The sequence below is a fragment of the Ipomoea triloba genome, chromosome 7 (genome assembly GCF_003576645.1).
Source record: "Ipomoea triloba cultivar NCNSP0323 chromosome 7, ASM357664v1".
NCBI lineage: Eukaryota > Viridiplantae > Streptophyta > Magnoliopsida > Solanales > Convolvulaceae > Ipomoea > Ipomoea triloba.
Genome location: NC_044922.1, coordinates 3,651,912 through 3,670,182, shown reverse-complemented (window position 1 = coordinate 3,670,182; position 18,271 = coordinate 3,651,912). Strand labels below are relative to the sequence as shown.

At 34.7% G+C, this 18,271-nt stretch overlaps 1 protein-coding gene across 2 annotated transcripts; it reads right to left on the bottom strand.

Annotated features, from left to right (window-relative positions):
* Nucleotides 1-285: 285 nt before the first annotated feature.
* LOC116024611 (RNA helicase aquarius) lies at nucleotides 286-11,152 on the bottom strand. Of its 2 annotated transcripts, none has more exons than XM_031265545.1 (16): nucleotides 10,986-11,152; nucleotides 9,495-9,798; nucleotides 8,966-9,108; nucleotides 8,742-8,831; nucleotides 7,790-7,864; nucleotides 6,494-6,580; nucleotides 6,257-6,406; nucleotides 5,977-6,137; nucleotides 5,289-5,523; nucleotides 5,069-5,179; nucleotides 3,876-4,934; nucleotides 3,513-3,776; nucleotides 3,212-3,397; nucleotides 1,899-3,053; nucleotides 1,248-1,598; nucleotides 286-1,120 (listed from the first exon to the last, which is right to left on the bottom strand). In XM_031265545.1, the coding sequence occupies exons 2-16, from the start codon at nucleotides 9,784-9,786 to the stop codon at nucleotides 638-640; spliced, it is 4,842 nt and encodes a 1,613-aa protein (XP_031121405.1). In that variant the 5' UTR covers nucleotides 9,787-9,798; nucleotides 10,986-11,152; the 3' UTR covers nucleotides 286-637. The 2 variants fall into 2 exon arrangements, with proteins under 2 accessions (XP_031121405.1, XP_031121406.1); XM_031265546.1 differs by having other exon boundaries at nucleotides 7,790-7,852.
* Between the last annotated feature and the right edge of the window lie 7,119 nt (nucleotides 11,153-18,271).

Sequence of the window (18,271 nt, the reverse complement as noted above, 5' to 3'; positions counted from 1 at the left end):
TGATCGCCTTCTCTGTCGACCGGATATGACAACCAAACTGGTCGCCTTCTTTGTCATCTAGAAAAGGCGACTAGTTTGGTCACCTTCTTCGATCAACCGGAGATGGTCATTGTCAAAGAAGGTGACCAATTGCAACGCCTTCTCCGGCGACCTGCAAATTGTCCATCACTAGTTTTCACATGAAAGTAATTGGAACACCGTCAAACAATCGCCGAACATTGATATTTAGAGGAGAAATAGATAAAAATAAATAAATAAATTTTCGAAAGAATAAAAAAGAACATCTTGGAGGTTGCAAACTTGCAATGATAACTATCAAACACTTCATATACACAGCTGAGTTCAGGATAGAAGGCAGGTATGAAATAAATAATTGGTCAATTTTCCTAGCTATACCAAAATCCTTCATTCTCTTTCTGATTCTACAGAATAATAACATCTTACAAAAGTAATGTTTAACTTCCTGCTACATCTTACAAAAGTAATGTTTAACTTGCTGAATCGCCTCGTGGGTGTAACACTGCAATTCATTACACCTCAGAACTTCTCTACTGCACAGAGATGCAAGCCTGCAATCCTTTTGTGCATGTTGAAGTCCAGAAACTCGGGCATGCCGGATCACTCCATTTCGTCTTCATCAAATCAAACCACCTCCAGTCGCCACGTCACTGCCATCTTTTTTATCTTCACCATCAACACCCCCATTTGAAGATCCAATTTCGTTAGCTGAGGCTTCTGCTGATGTGGGCCCATCTAACTTTGATTCTGGTGGTGTCTCCTCGTTGGCATCATTTTCATGTTGTTTCTCCTTGTTACCAATTTCTGGTGGTGCCTCCTTGTTGGCACCATTTTCAGGTGGTGTCTCCTCGTTGGCACCACTTTCAGGTGGTTTCTCCTCGTTGGCACCATTTTCAGGTGGTGTCCCCATGTTGGCACCGTTTTCAGGTGGCTTCTCCTCGCTGGCACCAATTTCAGGCGGTGTCTCCTCATTGGCACCATTTTCTGGTGCAGGGCCATCGATATCCATGGCATTGTACTCTTGTGTTGGATCATTTTCCTCGGGAGCAGGCTCTGCATAAGCTGAAATTTGATTGAATTGATGATAGCTCATCGCCCGCGCCTGTAAAATGCGAAATATATCAAAAGCGATGAACCTTCTAAAAAACTATGTACACGAGACACTTGCATCAGAATATAAGCCCGTCAACTTTCTAAACTGCTAAACCGGTTTAAGTCCAATGAGATACCTGATAGACCTGATGCATCTTGAAGTTCACAATATTTGCCATTTCATCAAGACCACTAACGAGTTGGATCTCTCCGGTTTCATCAACATGACGGTCTGTGAATGATGTTACCTCATGTATATTCAAGCCAAGGCAGTCAGGCCTCTGTAGCAGGAGTTGAAAGGTAGGTTGCAGTTCATAGCATTGTTCAAAAAGAGACCGTCGACAAAAGACATAGAGACCCAGACGAGCACGAGACATTGCCACAACCAACCTTCTAACATCCCGAAGATGGCCCACAAACCGAGTTCGCACGAGAGACAATAAGATGAAATCATTTTGTTGACCTTGGAATTTATCAACAGTTGCAACCTACACCCAAAAAATGATGACAATTAAACTTCACATCAAAAACCTAAACAGGGAAGCACTAAAGACAGACAACATAACCAAGCAGTGAATGAGTGTCAGGCAAGCTGATACTCATAAAGAGCCACTGCAACTTCAAATTTAGATCGAAGTATCTCCCACTAAAGCAGAAATTTGAAATAAAAAAACAAACTTCTTGTCCATACTCCATACTGCTACAGAATGCATCATTTATGACTCGTGACTCGTGAGTATACGAAAAGTTAGCTTAGCTTGTGGATTTGAAGGTAACAGAAAACATACCTTGTGTGGTGGACCAATGAAGTCGTAAGGAACACACCGTCTGTTTATAACATCACGGATCAAAAGTTTCTGACCATTGTAAGTAGTTAAGATGGATATCTTATTTGCAGGATACCCAAGTAAACGCATGTAAATATACACACTAACTAGATATTCAGCTTCACCCTCATTTTGATAGAACCAAGGAGAGGGGGCAGTCTCTCCTCTTCCATGGTAATCAGGCACATCAATCAACTGATAGTCATAGGAAAATCCGGCATTAGCTTTGAGAAAGATGGCGTTCTCCTTCACATAAGGAAGATCACCCAAATCTCGGTATCTCCAATTGTAAAGTCTGGCCAAACTAGGCCTTGCTCTACCTTGGGCATTAAGCTCAATGTAAGGAATCCCCAAGCGGACAAATCTCGTAAATAAACTCTGATCCATATGGCTATACTTTTGAAAAGCCATATTTTTTACAACAGGAGGCAGCTGGTGGTGGTCACCAATCAATATACAACGTTTAAGACGAGCATAACCATCTTCCTGTCTTTGAAGCAACATTGGTATGAATGTTTCAATCTCTAATATCTGAGCACTTTCTTCCATTAACAAATTGTCATACTTAAATCCTAATTGAAGAAAATCTTTCCTTTTAAGAGCTGCATGGGTACAAGTCATTGCCACAATTTTTGCCTGTTTAGTCATCAGGTAATTTGATCTATCAACAGTTGACTTAAGCAATTCGAATGCCCTACATTCTTCAAGCTCTTGGAACATAGTTTTCAGGTGACGAAAGCACCCCTTAGCTGTGCGCATGTCTTTATCAAAAGACTCACCCGTAAAAAGTGGTAGTGGAGCATTAGAAAAGAACTCCTTAAAAGGAAACCTGTCCTGAACAAATGTGGGTTTATGCTGGTTCTCAGCAGATGCAGCTAAAAATTGTTCCCAGCGTGAGTACACATGAAGCAGCCAAAAGTACCCTGCAGTTTCACAAGTATAACCAACATCTTCAGGCAATTGGAGAGACCTAGCTAGCCTCTCCACTTCGCTAAGTAATTCCAGACGCCGAACAAGCATTGCATTAACACGGCCTTGACGACTGAAGTCAAGATCAGTTGCTAGTTCTTGCTCCCCTTGACCAAGACGAAGAAGATAGCGAGCTGGCACATCCCTCTGAGGCCATAGTAACATCATATTACTACATTGAAATGAGCAAGAGACAAGACACACAGAAAAGAGGGACGGCGACATTTGGGATATAATTTCAACAAGGGATGGAGAGATTTTTAAATAAAGTATATTAGAATAAAAACAGTAAATGTGCAATGTACCTCCATTATTTTCTCAAAAAGATCATTTAGAGCCTGATTTGAATGAGTTATAATCAAAGTTCTCTGAGAAGGGCAATTATGATATAGTACATTCAAAATCTGCACAGCTGTATCCGTCTTTCCTGTACCAGGTGGACCCACAACCATAGTTAAACCTGGCTGAATGCCTGAAATGATTGCTCCAATCTACATAAGCAGAAGAAAAAATCTAGCTCAGAGTTGAACCTAGATACTAAAGTGAAGATAGGAAGCAAAAGAAATCCACCATTCACCAAAGAACTGATTAAAGTTTAGCAAGTACCTGAGTCGAGGTAAATCTCACTGAGTTTTGCTTAGGCTGATCCTGGGGATATGGACCAGGATCAGGAGGGATATAAGCTTCAACAATAAGCTCTTCCTTTTCTGAATGAACACCTTCCATGTTGGCAGCGTCTGCAGAAGCTGCTATAGACTTCACATTCCCTGGAACAGCATGGGCATTGCCTTTCAGGTTCCTGGGAAATCTAATTCTAAAGGGAGGGCTAGGCTGCAAGTTTTCCGTACCATCCGAGTTCACAAAGGAAATCTAGAAACAAGATGAATAACAATACTTATGAGAACAATGCATTCTAAGTGAAACAACTAAATATTTTTATAACATAATGTCATAGATAGAAGGTAAAACCTGGTAATCTGAAAAACTCTCTCGCACATGATCAGCATCAAGAAAGGTATCTTTGAAATCCACTACTTCAAGAAGGTCAGGCATATTAGTCCACTGTGCAGCGGAAGGATTTCCATAGCCTAAAAATATGTCATGCAACCAGTCTGGAACTATACAAGTTTCATTCATCAGATCTCTTATGGATTCTAAAATGGCTTTGAAATTGTTTTCCTTTGGCTTCCTTCTCATTAAGATGTTAAATGTACTGTAAATGTCTTCAGCACCTTTTTCTGCAATATCACTAACATCCATGTGATACTGTGCTGTGTCAAGTGCAAGAGTAACAGTTCTAAGATCTCCTTTTGGAGGTTTCCACTCATCCCGCTTGATCCTCCCTGTGAAATCATTCATCAGAGTTCCCTCTTCATCACGGATCTCAATAATTTCACATCCACGAACATATTGAAGGCCAAGTCTCTGTGGTACAGTCGCTTTAGCAGCCTCTTCTGCACTCAGGGGCTCAAATGAAGGACGAATTGACAACAAAAAGAGAACATCATGCTCTTTAAGTGCATTCCATTCTGATCTTATTTGTGCTTTGTAACTGGCAATGCTGAAAGTAACTTCTGCAGTCACAGAAGCTGGCTTAACCTCCCCAATATTTGGCAGTTTTACCTCAGTAATCTTAAATTCTTTAAATGGAACAGCCATGCGAGACCAACCACGGAATGCAGGTTCTCCTTCATTATTAATGTAAGCAAGAAGATGTGGTATAGCTTCCTGAATATCTTCACGGATTTCATAAGTTGATTCAAGACGAAATAGGTTAAAATTCCTAAGTAGGTAATCGTGAAGGGTCAAAAACTGTAGATTGAGTTTGGGCAGTGCAAGACACCCTTCTCCCGTGTAGTTAATGCTAGGTACAAGACTTTCATCCCACATTATATGTTCATTAGGGTAAAGAGGAAGAGCATTTATGGCCTCCTTCTGAGATTGTTGTCTCTCAAAAAATGAGACCATGACTTCAATCAAGAAATCAACCCTTTCCGACCATGGATCATCTTTTGATATCAGTTTAAGCTGCATCCAGAAAAAAAAAAAAAAAAAGAGATATTCAGTAATAAGCAACATTCATGTTATCCCTGAATAAAGCAATAACCACATTTTCAATAAGTTAACCTAAATGACAATAGCTATTCAACAACTTCACACACCTTTTGACAAACCAAATCTCTCAATTCTTCAGGACAAAGCACTGAGAGTTTCTTTGAGAGATCAGCACGCCTGTTGATTGCACCTATATTGGCTAGAGCAAGCTCCCGCAACTGCCAAGAAAAAAAATGCTAGTTAAGATGCATCTAGATATCTCAAACAAGATAATCTAAAATTATAAACAAATAGCAGCATGCCAAATAAATATAAAGCAAAAATGACCTTAGGAATCTTATTGAATGCAAAAAGTTGGAATGACTGGAAGCGATCATAATGAGCCAGAAGGACCTCATCATCAGTCATTTGCCTCCCTAGATGGTCATCAATCTCAAATGTCTCATAAAATTGAAGCAAGTCAACAAGCTGTGCAAAGAGTTTTCCTTTCTCATGCTTATAGAGGGCACTTAAATGACATTTAGCAACAACAGCAACATCAGCAACAAGAGGCCTTATATATCTGTGCATAAAGAGGAATCAGAAAAAGATAGATATAAGAATGAGAGAACTCAGGGTGTGTTTGGTTGACGGGTTTTGGTATAAGGTATGAGTATCAAAGTGATTGTTATTGTTTGGTTAACAGGTTTTTAGAATACTACTATGAGTATGGAATACCACATTAATTGAAAAACTCATACCCTTATTAAATAAGGGTTTCGTTTCCCTTCCTCATTTCTTCCCCAATTATTAATAATCATTACCATTCCACCCTACTACCAAACAAGAAAAATACTTTCACCAAAACTCATTACCCTTACCAAGTATTTGATACCCATACCGATTCCGATTCCCATGTGCGAACCAAACACACCCTCAGTTTAAACCAAAGTCAACAATACTGACTAAGAATGCCTGCTATAAATTTATATCATATTATAGGCATTTGAAAATCATTCAACGATCACAAGAATACCTTCTTGTTGGCAGTTGGCTCAGAAGATCAATGAGGAACTCCATAAACCTTTCACAATATAAGACACAAGCATCATGAACAGCTGCAAAATCACTTGCATCAATAAATCTATCCTCTGTCTCACTGTGCTCCATGCTAGGGAAAACCTCAGAATCAAGCACCTGATATTGGACGGGAAGAAGCATAAGAAATATATATATACGCACTCACACACACACATATATATAGAAGACTAAAAGAATTGAAGAAGATTAACATAAGTAAATCCATTAATTGAAACCTGAAGAAACTCCTCAATCAGGTTCCTCAAGAATTTTGCTTCCAGCATGTTTGAGGGATCAAAAGGTTCTCCTCTGTTAGCTGCCTCCTTGGCTCTTTTAGCAATCTTTTTCCATTTCTTAATCAGGTCTGGATTCATACAGAGTTCCATCTACATTCAAACAAAGAAAACTAAAGATGTTAAGAATATGAAAAACAAAGTTCTAAAAAATAAATGATTACACATCACAGAACTCACTTGAAATCGGCCATATGATAAACAATGCCAACACTGAAGACCTGCTAATCTTAAAATCTTCTTGCTCACTATCTCATCTTCTAAACTCTGCAAAGAATTACATGAAATTGGTCAGCAGGAAATATAAATCAGGGAAAAACAATACAACCAATATAGACATGGACCATAGCTGCAGCTATGGAAATTGTGGTTTCAAACATTCTTCTCAGAATTTCTACATGCAAGATGCTGATCTCACAGAATTGCTAGCAGAGAATATTTGAAACATCAACTAAAGGTCAAGTGATACAACTGAGAGACAAATAAGATATGGGAATTGTACTACATCAAATTCATAATTTTTTGGCAAGTCCATTTGTATGCAATTACATCATAAATAGGGAATCAGAACAAATATAAGCAAACAAGAAACTGTATTAAGGGAACTACATGGTCACTATGTAATAGAATGCACACAAAGTCATAATGGTTTGACTGTCTAAAATACATCATTTAATATGTGAAGAATTGATAGACGGCTTCATAGGCTCGTAGCTCTGTGATTATTCTAACCACATCAAATCATTTAACATTTGAATAATTGCTAGAGGGATTAACACCACAGATTATTATATATAGAAATTATATACACATTAACACTTGAGACTAAAAAGAAGAAAAAAGGAACTGACTACAGAGTACTAAATACTTGTCAATATTACTGTAATAGTCAAAACACCACATTAGATACTTGTATGCAGAGACACTATGCATGCCATTGCCATGTAGATAATAAGTAAACATGCTTAAATATTTTTCAAATTAAGTAATGACATGTATCAATCGCCACATAAAGTAAAAATTCCAAAGTAGTTTGCATAAAATATTCACATCAATTCAGTACATTAGATTGTGGGGAGATCCCTAAATTGATAAGTTATTCAAAACGTTGATTTGTAATAATACTGCAGACAAACAAAAAACTGCAACCATTTATAAATATACATAATATACATGCATGCATGTATACATATGTAGCTATAAGACTAAAGAAGATCTACTATATATTTTTGAATTCATCTAACAAAGGCTGTGCAATAAAGCATATTCATATGAAAGTACCCTAAAGATAAAACCAGTACACAACCTTGAAAATCAACAGAAGATTAAAAAATATACAGCAATTAACCATATTAACCATATATATGTGCATGAGCATGTTTTAGCCTAACAAATGATGATCAGGACTAAGTCTTGACTGAGAGTACCAAAGCAGTAATGTACATCGTACAAGCATAAATACATACTCCGTGGTACCTGAAAAGCATTAATCATGAAAAGTAGATAGTTGGTCTTCTCAGCAATACTTAAGCTTCTTCCCTGCAAGCAACCCTGATCAATGAGCATAATCTTGTATATATTAGAAACTGAGGAACAATTATTTTTTTAATGTTCTTTAATTCCAATCAGAATAAATATATGATTAATTCCTTTCCCACAAAAGAATTTCCAACATAAGCACCGAATTTCATATATATGGTCATAAAAACCTACATACACTTTATGAACATGCAAGCAACCCATTACCAGGTATCACAAGGAGATCAAAGAGGTGGCCTGAGAGAGACAATTGACAGAATTCACTTTGGAAAGGATAAAATGACAATAAATTCAAAAAAACTGGTTCATTTCAGTCTTCAGAGATGGAAGTATCCATCCCATTATGTACATATATAAGCATGTCTACCAGTACTAGAATGTATGTATTATACATTAATACTATTACTAATATAATCAATATACAGCTTCTCTAGTTTTCATACATTAGCTTCTGCCTAACTAGCAAGTAGTGGCTATTTGCCACACACCAAACCTTCAATTCCACAATTTCAACAAGTTGAATAAAAGAAATGAAGGAAAAATCATTTTAAAAAAAAACAAAAACAAAAGAGAGGGAATTAACAGAATCTATCTCCTTAGGTTTTGTTGGAAGAGAAAAGAGCATAAAATTTTAAGAATAAATTCAAAATGTTAATTGCATGTAAAATAAAAATGCTAACAATACAGATAGATTTCATAATTATAAATAAATAACAGTCATATAAGACACTAAAGACTACCCATGATATAGCAAAATTGAAATCCTAGAAAGCCGAACCATTTTCATGAAACTTTTGTCATGTTTTGGATGTTGCAAAAGGTCATATCACACATTTGTAAGCATGACACGTGAATCCAAAAATAGGTGTTGTGGCAAACAAAAACTTACCTCCTTTAGGGAAATGACCCTCTCAAGAAATGCTTTGAATTTATCTTTTTGATCATGGAAACATAACCAAGCAGCCACATTTTCACGGAACTGCACAAGTGCAATATTTGTACCAATTAGCAAGTAAAAATAGTAATTTTGACTATGCATGAAAATTAAATACTAGCCATTTTGACTATATAGTGTAACGGAGTAACAGAGTCCAACGATGTAAACAAGTATACCTTCTCATTGACCATAAGTATCATTGACATCACATGCTCAAATGTAGAACTCTCTGGATTGAAATTTGGCCACAGGTAATTCTCCAAATACTGGCTCACTTCCAAAATCATCACCCTCTGGAGTGGCACAGGCTTTCTACCCCCTAGGTTCAATGACAATGTTTAATCCAAAATATCACAATTTAATTAAAGACACACTATATATAGCTATATCAACAGACAAGTGAAAACTAGTTTTCCCCATGCAGACAATCCTTTGCTCAACTTTCATCAGTAAACAAGTATAAGCACATAGATCAGGTTTAAGGAGTCTGGACATTATTTAGACACAGAGATATCAAATTCTTCTATGAATAATGTGTACATTGTTACATTAAACTTCTTCTACAGTAGTACATATTGGAACTGATTAAAAATAACAGGAAGAGGTGAACACATAAACACAGAAAAATATTAAATTAGCTGACAAAAAAACATTAACAAATGAGAACAAGTATTAGAGGAATGCTTAATTTTTACAATTGTTTACCTTTTACTGTAAGCTCAGTATAGTAAATTTCATTGACTAAGTCGGCATCAAATGGCTTCTTAGCTGCAGAGTCCGTTGTTTTTGACCAATTTTCAGCTGCAATTTTGGTGAGGCGGTCACGTTGGATCTCACTGAGGGTTATGGAGCTGGGGACATTTGAAAGGGGATTTGACTCCGGCGGCTTGTCAGGGATAGCCGACACAGCTGGTTGTTGTGATTGCCCCTCCACAGGGTACTCCGCTACTCTATGACGCCGGAAATCATAAGGTCCAATCCCATACACCTTCGTCATTGTCGTTTATATCTGCAAGAAGATTTTGACTATTATTTACTCCATTTCATTTAGAAGGACTGCAAGGCATTTATTTTATTATTGTTTTAGCAAGTTACTGCAATGGATTTTAAAATCTCATTTTTAGACATTATTCTTTCACTTAATGAAATATACTAAAGAATAAGAGAATGCATAGTGTGATGAGAGAGCAGTGTCAGTTTTTGGTGCTATCTTTTCATAGGATAAATTTGCTATATATTATCTTAGAGGTCAAATGTTACAGACAGCATAGAAGATTCCTACCTCAGGGCAATATTTGCTGTTGTTTTGTCAAAGGAATAAAAAGGTTAAGAAGTGTGTTTCCTATGGTTGCTGCCATGGATTCACACTTTTTTTTAAAGATATTAGAATCAAAGGAACATAATATCAACAATTTAAAATAAACAGTGCCAAATTTTGCTTAAAAAGAAAAAACCACATGATTTTTTTATAGATTTAGAATTCAAATAACATAGTGACCAAATTGAAAAACCTAGTGATATCAACATTCATGCACACAGTGACAATAGTTCCATGGCAATGTATGAAAATTAGAAAAAGAAGTACCTATACTGAAGACTATAGAAAACCTACAACGTCCAAACCTTAATTGTATGTTAAGCCTTTCCATTTGATTTTTTTAAGTACAATTAAAAGGGATCTAAATTTAATTAATGATGACAATTACAGGCAATAATATTTATCATGTCTGTTATAATCTAATGCGCATGGGCCAAACCACACACAAAAATTGAATTCAACCAATTAGCTAGTCTAACCCATGGACTTATAAACCCATACATTCTCTCTTATTTATTAATGTGGGACTCTTAACCATGTCAAAAACCCTAGAACAACAATTCTGCAGCTCCTTAGTGTCACAATTAATCAAGTCCAAACAAAATATATCACCACTCTCCTCCCAAATCAGTGGCCAAACATATCACCACTCTCAGAGAAACCCAAACTCTACAAACACATAGCAGAACACTTAGGCTTATTTGCTGTGCATTTGAAAGATTTGACATTTTCAATAAGTACATAAATTCGCGCGTCTACTGTGTAATGGAAAAACACATGCTTAGTTCAGCAATGAATTCCCTTATCAGAAGGACGGAACGTTAAGATGTAAGCTGTAACTAAGTAAAAGGAGCTGTTCAAAGCATTGCGGTTCTCACCTTGTAAACTGATTACTAGGTTGCATATGATAGACAGGAATCGTGGCGATTAAGCTCCTTTAGAAGCTCTTATGGCGGCGTTGGACTAGCAAAGGATTCTCCAGAGCCGATGTTGTCTCCCACACAGCAATTCTCCAGTGGCGCTCTCCTGGTTCTGTTTGAAGGAAACTAGGGCTGAAATTTTAAAACGAGAACGGGTCGGGTCGTGGCTTTTATTTGTTGCCTGTGTCGGACTTCGGATCAAGTGAGGAGTTTGATGGGTTGTTATGTCGTGGATCCGGTGGACCTGAGTCTACATTCACATACACTATACTTTGAATTCACATACAGTGTACTCTACATTCACACTTTGTAAATTCCACATTCACACATTACAGGATTATATGTTTAGTAACTATATTACAACTGTTATGCATTCACACATTCAATACTCTATATTCACGGGTCCTATATTTCATATTCACAACTTGAGAACTCCACATTCACACATTACAGGGTAACAAGTTGTTATAACTTTTTAACTCTATTACAGATTCACACATGCATAACTCTACATTCACGATTTATATACTCCATATTCACAATTTGAAACCTCCACATTCACACATTTCTAGACAATTATACATTCACACAATCATAAGTCTACATTCACGATTTCTATACTCTACATTCACACTTTAAAACCTCTATATTCACACATTTTTAGACAACTCTATATTCAGCAATATGTTTACTAAAAAACAAAAAGAAAAAACAAAAACGACGTAGGACCTGGGTCCACAGCACAATTTGCCGAGTTGATGGGTTGGATCTAAATGGGTAATTAGTTTAAACTCAAAAACCATAGGCAACCTATCAAGCCCAACCCACTAATGCACTTAACCACCAAGCCCATGAAAGTGACAAAGCCCGCTATGTAGGTCTGCAATCATTATTGCATGGACCATGGTCCACACAATAATTTGCCGTAGGCTTGCATGACAAAAAAATATAGAGTTTATTACCAAAATGGTCCCACGACTATTGCGAAATTATCAATTTGGTCCTCAATAATTTTTCGTGACCAATTAAGTCCCTTGACTTTGAAAAATTTAATCAATTTAGTCTTCCATTTATTTTTTCGTTAAACATCCGTTAAATCGGGACCAAATTGGTATTTTTCTATAGTCAAGGGACCAAATTGGAAATTAGTTTTTCAATGAAATGGTCCCTTGACTATAGCAAAATTACCAATTTGGTCCCGATTTAACGGATGTTTAACAGCAAAATAAACGGAGGACCAAATTGGTTAAAAAATTTAAAGTCGAGTGATTTAATTGGGCACGAAAAATTGTCGATGACCAAATTGGTAATTTCGCAATAGTCGATGGACCATTTTGGTAATAAACTCAAAAATATATAACCATTATATCGTTGACCATCACTATAAGATGTATCATTGACAAAATATTTATTTTATTGTATTAAAACGTTTATTTCACATTGAATACATTGAATATTGTCAAGAACATTGTGATCTAGTGGTACCAAGTTATTACTGAGCCTCGATGTGATATTGACTATTGACTCTTGACTCATTGTGCTTCAATAAGTTAAATAAAATAGTACTGTATTGTAATAAAGTTAGTATTTAAAAAAAAAATACAATGAATGTTATTATTTGTAAAGTTGGTATACTGCTATGGTGTTTCCACCTTCATTTTTGACAAATTTAATGCCGCTTTAGTCTTTAACTGTGTTCTTAATAATGATAACGAACCATCCCCTGAAGTCTTTGTTCGTGCTCGTATTAAATAGTATTCCAACGAAAAATAAAGCTATCTCTCTTTAAATCTCTTGAAAGGTGTGGGTTTGACTATTGACTACATCTCCTCCACACAAATTTAAAATTATATTAGAAATATTTGATACATTATTTATATATATAAGCATTATACAATAACAACCCGTTTGATTCGCTGAAAAATATTTGAAGGAAATGAAATTCAAATTCCATGGAAAAATAATTACCATGAAAATATATTCCATTGTTTGGTTAGTGGAAAAGGAATTACTGGGAATATGAATTCCATTGTTTGGTTGAATTGTGAATGATAAGGAATTATGAATATAAAGACCAATATGCCCTTAACAATTAATAGTGATAATATATTATATTATTATCGATAAGGGTAAAATAGTCTACTTGCTCGAACTTTTTTCCCAAACCCCATGAAAAACAAAATACCACCTTCTAAATAAGAATTTGTTTTCCTTAACTTTCTGGAACTCAAGTTCCAATGGAAAACATTTTCCATTCAACCGAACAATGGAAAAATATATTTTCCTCCACTTCATGAAAAATCTTTTCCATGGAAAAGATTTTCCATCCAACCAAACACCCCCTAATAGTATCTGCATGGGTAACTAAATTGACTACAGATGTGAAATTTGGAAAGAAATATCAGAGATTAAATCTCCCCTCCTAAAGTGATAAGCGTTCCTCGTGCACAATTACCACAATAAAAACTCCACTATTGAGGATGGCCTAATTAGGAATGGCAATGTGCCTCGTCCCCGTCTAAAACGGGAACGGGGATCGGGAAAAATTTCGGAGATCGGGGACGAGGATGGGGAATTTTTAAATTCCCCGGCGGGGACGGGGATATCCCTCCCCGTCCTCGAATAATTATTATAATTAAGAAGTTTATATATAAAATATAAATAAAAGTATTGAAACAGTAATATATATATATATATATATATATATATATATTTAAAATTAAAATCATAGTTTTTAAAATTAAAATTACACTAATTTAAGATGTTGATTAAGAATTGACCGGGGACGGAGAATCCTCGTTCCCGCCTAATTGCCCGCAGGGACGAGAATGGGAACTATTTTCCATTATCCACCAGAGACGGGGATGGGGTCGGGGATTCGGGGACGGGGAGTATACTAGGCCTAGGCTCAATCTCACATCGCGTAAACTATACGCCCCTTACTATTTCCGTATTCCAGAAGTGCCCCTACTCGACACTGCAAAGTACCAACCGTTTGTGGCCTCCACTTTCCATATTGATAGATTCCAGCTAAAAACTGTCGAGATGTATGTGACAATGGTACCTTTCCCAATTTGCCTATTCAATAGTTCAATGAATTATGGACTGAATATGGAATAGTAATGGTTGGGCCCCACATGCCATTATGACCTCTTTTTTCTTTGTCCTCCTTTACATCCCCATAACAAAAATGTCCAAACAGAATCTTTGCCCCACCATTCCAACATTTTATTTTCTTGGTGCTTCTAATCATCCCCTCTTGCAATATGTTACACAATACTATGATTCAATAGTCAATACCAAAATCATGCATGCCTATTCATGTATATGAATAAAATAAACCTTCAAAAAAAATATGGATAAAATATTAGACTAACTTCTATAGTAATCACCAATAGAGGGTGGATAATACATAATACAATTATATATTGTATGAGAAATTATTAATAATAAAGTTAAGTAATATCATATATAGTGATAATAATTTCAAATAGCACGTGTTATAATTACATATCTATATGTGATTCATTACAGCTTACCATGCATGTAAAAAATATTGGTAGATGAGGTCAATAGCGAAATGTACGTCAACAATACCAAATTCACTAAAATTGCTAACAAAACAAAGTTTATGAACTTATTTTATATGTGTTGGTCAGTTGAACTATGACTTTAGGCAATGTTTGCCACTTATATTATCCTACATATGTAATAGTTCCTTGAAGGGGTTAATCATTTTTTCCCTTTTAGCCATTGAATTTAAAATGGACTATATTTGGTCCTCAACTAATGAAAACACCAATTTTTAGAACAAAAAATAACACTTTTTAAAAATTTCAACTCATCGTATTCTTTTATACATTCCTTAAAAAAAGGAAAAAAATAACTATGTAAACTCCATTTTGTACTCCATAGACCATACCTATACTTCCATTATCAAATTCTTGATGAAGACATATTTTCTTAACACTCACATGATGGTTCTCAAAAAAAAAAAAAAAAACACAAAAAAAAACACAAAAAAAAAAAAAACAAAAGAACTCACATGATGAAATTAAAAAGACTAATATTACACATGAACTTCTATTTTCTATTACATTGATTTTTGTATTTCATACTATGCGACATGCTTTGATTGATTAATAAAATAATATAAGTCATGGTTTTTCTTCATTTTTTTTCCTTCATCCAATAAAAATTAAACACTTTGTGAGAGTTATACTTCAGAGAATAACGTACAATTTTCTTGATGACAATAGCTTGTCATTATTTGCCATAGAGTAAAAACAAGGGAATATAAATTGAGAGCATATATATGTAGTGTGTGCGCGTGTGTCTACTATCTGCTGTACTTTTAAGTTTTACTCATTCATTTTTATTTCATGATGTGACAACTAAGTATAGGATATTTTTATCCTGCAAGTCCTAGAAAAAATGTCTATATTTAAAATTTGTAAGTTAAAGTAAAAATTCTTTGCAAATTGAGGGAGTAGAAATTGAGAGTAAAAAGTAATTTTACACTCACTTACACGTAGGATTTTACTTTTATTTTGGTCAACCATCGTTTTAACACCACCGCGGTCCGCGGTGTGACAAGGGCGTAGTACATTGCTTGATTGTCAGTCAAGCTCAATCCAAACACGGCTCGTGGTGGATATGACCTCTAAAACGACAGCCCTTCTTATCAGAGACGACAACACCACATTTACACAGTAGATTAATTAGTACTATCATTTTACTTGGCTTAGATTTTGACACGTGTCACTGAACTATTTGCTACTGCTCAGATCTTAACCTATCCTTTTTGATAACTCCTTGGTGATGATGAAGCAAAATAAATCACGTTTACTTGTCAAAATCTTTTCTTTTTTCTTTTTAATAATTTAGCAAAACAATACTACTCAAATTTATAGAAAATTAGACTACTATAAACTAGTAGATGTTTATATACTTTTTTTTTTTAAATAGATGTTTGTATACTTGATACTAGTTTTATTATTTTTATTATATATAATAAATTATTGATCAGCTATACATATATTTAATTTATAAATAATTTAAATAGTCTCTGTGTGGGAAGTTAATATCACTATAATTATTTATTTTTCTTCTTCTTCTTTTTTTTTTTTTTAATATGATGTATAAGTTCAATAAAATTTTAAGTCATTCTCCTAATTTTGTTGTCCCATTGTTGAATTATCTTAGTGCAACCCAAGTAATTTGTTAACTTCATGTATCTCACAAGTTTTATATGAGACTATGAGACTCATGTTGTTAATACTTAGTGATTTAAACTTGTAAAAAAGTTTATCTGATACATGTATGTTTGTATATAATTCTTGATTATTGTTTTTTTTTTTTTGCAATTTTTTCTATACCCAAATTATATTTTACCCAACAAGATGCACAATGTTAATTGGCATTGCAGTGTTTCCCTACAATTTGTTATATAATTCTCCTAGCATTTAAGAGGAATAGTCTCATAATAAATTTTGGTAGGTTCATAGATTGCCAAATAATTGGAAGAAAAATAGATTGTCAAATAATTCACTCGACCACACTTGCTCGTCATTGAATTGGTTAAATGATTTACACATTTATTATGTTATAAAAAATATTAGCAATTTTTACTTCCAATATGCAAAAGTTTGGCATTGCTATTGAAATCACAAGTAGGTTAAAATTATTAAAGGAAAAATAAAAATATGTAACAATACAAATAATATTCAAATATAATTTGTAACCCATCATAGTTATAAATATAAAAACCCTATATTTTTTTGTAAGATACTATTTTGTCAATATGAAATTAACTAGTCGCTATACGTGCAATGTGTAAAAGCATGTATTTGACTTGACAAGTATACAAAATATATGGACATAATTTAATGATATATTTACATTGGTTTTTATAAGTTAGCTATAGTTAGATTATATTTGAATTTTGTATGACTTTTCAAATGTCAACAAATTTCTTATTCTCCAATAAAAGGTTGCTGCCTTCCTAACGGCAATATTTTGACAATTTATGCAGAAATGGGGTGGTCTTGGAGACTATTAAATCTAAGTATGTTTTGATTAATTTTGGATGTATTTAGTTTAATTTTATGAAAATTATATTTTATGCATTTTATATTTTTAATTAATTTATATATGATATTAGCATTGTTTTAGTTGTCTTGATGAGATATTGCAAATGGTATAATTTATGTTTAATTATTCAAAATTTATAACAATATATGTAAATACATAAAAATAAAAATAATGATACAAAAGGAATCAACAACAAAATCAAATGTAAAATAGGAATTAAATCCTTTTACACCAAAATGTATACAGGGTTCAATGGTCGGTCCGTGATCCCTGGATGACGAAGGCGTCCTTGGGGTAGGTGAGCTCGTAGTTCCTACGGGGTGGAGATGATGGGGTCGGTTCATTGATTTTCCTTCCTTTTCTTTTGCCGCATTTTGCTGAAAGTGTTGAAGGGAGATAGTGCATCAAACTGCTCGCAAGAGCTAACTTGATCTTCTTCGATCCCCAGAGATCTCAGATGGAGGAACCCTGGGAGAGCCGCCGACTCTAACTACCGTCCATGTACGATCCATACTAGATCTAACCAACTGCCCATCCTACCTCCTCTACGTTAATGACAGTCTATCTTTGTCTCAGTAGATTCTTTCAGTGGCATGTTTGATCTACAGTGCAGCATGGTAGACAAACGTCATTTTGACGGAGGATTTGGCGCCTTCAACGGAGAAGAATCCACGCCAAATCATCCACCAAAATACCATTTGTTGTCTTCGTTGAGATGGCCTTAGCGCATTCGATCAAATACAGATTCTTAATTGCATGTTTGGTTCACTTAAAATATTTTTTATAGATAAAATTTCTTCAAATTTGATGAAAAACATATTTTACCTTGTTTAGTTGGTGAATATTTTATTTTAATGAAAAATAAAATAATTTGGTTAGTCCTTAATATTTTCTATAATTTTTTTCTCCCAAAGAATCAATGCCTCACTTCCGAGATTTGATCATGCAACAATCAATTTAGAATGATAATAGAGGTGTCATCACAGTAATTTAGAATATCAGAGGTGACTTTCAATTGATTTCATTCGAGTGATTCTTGAACTGAGATTTTAAAATTTTAAGAAGTTTAATGTAAACTCCAAAGAACAATATATTTGAAAAAAAATAAAAATTTACCCAAAAACAAGACTCGGAAATTACTGAAATGAAAA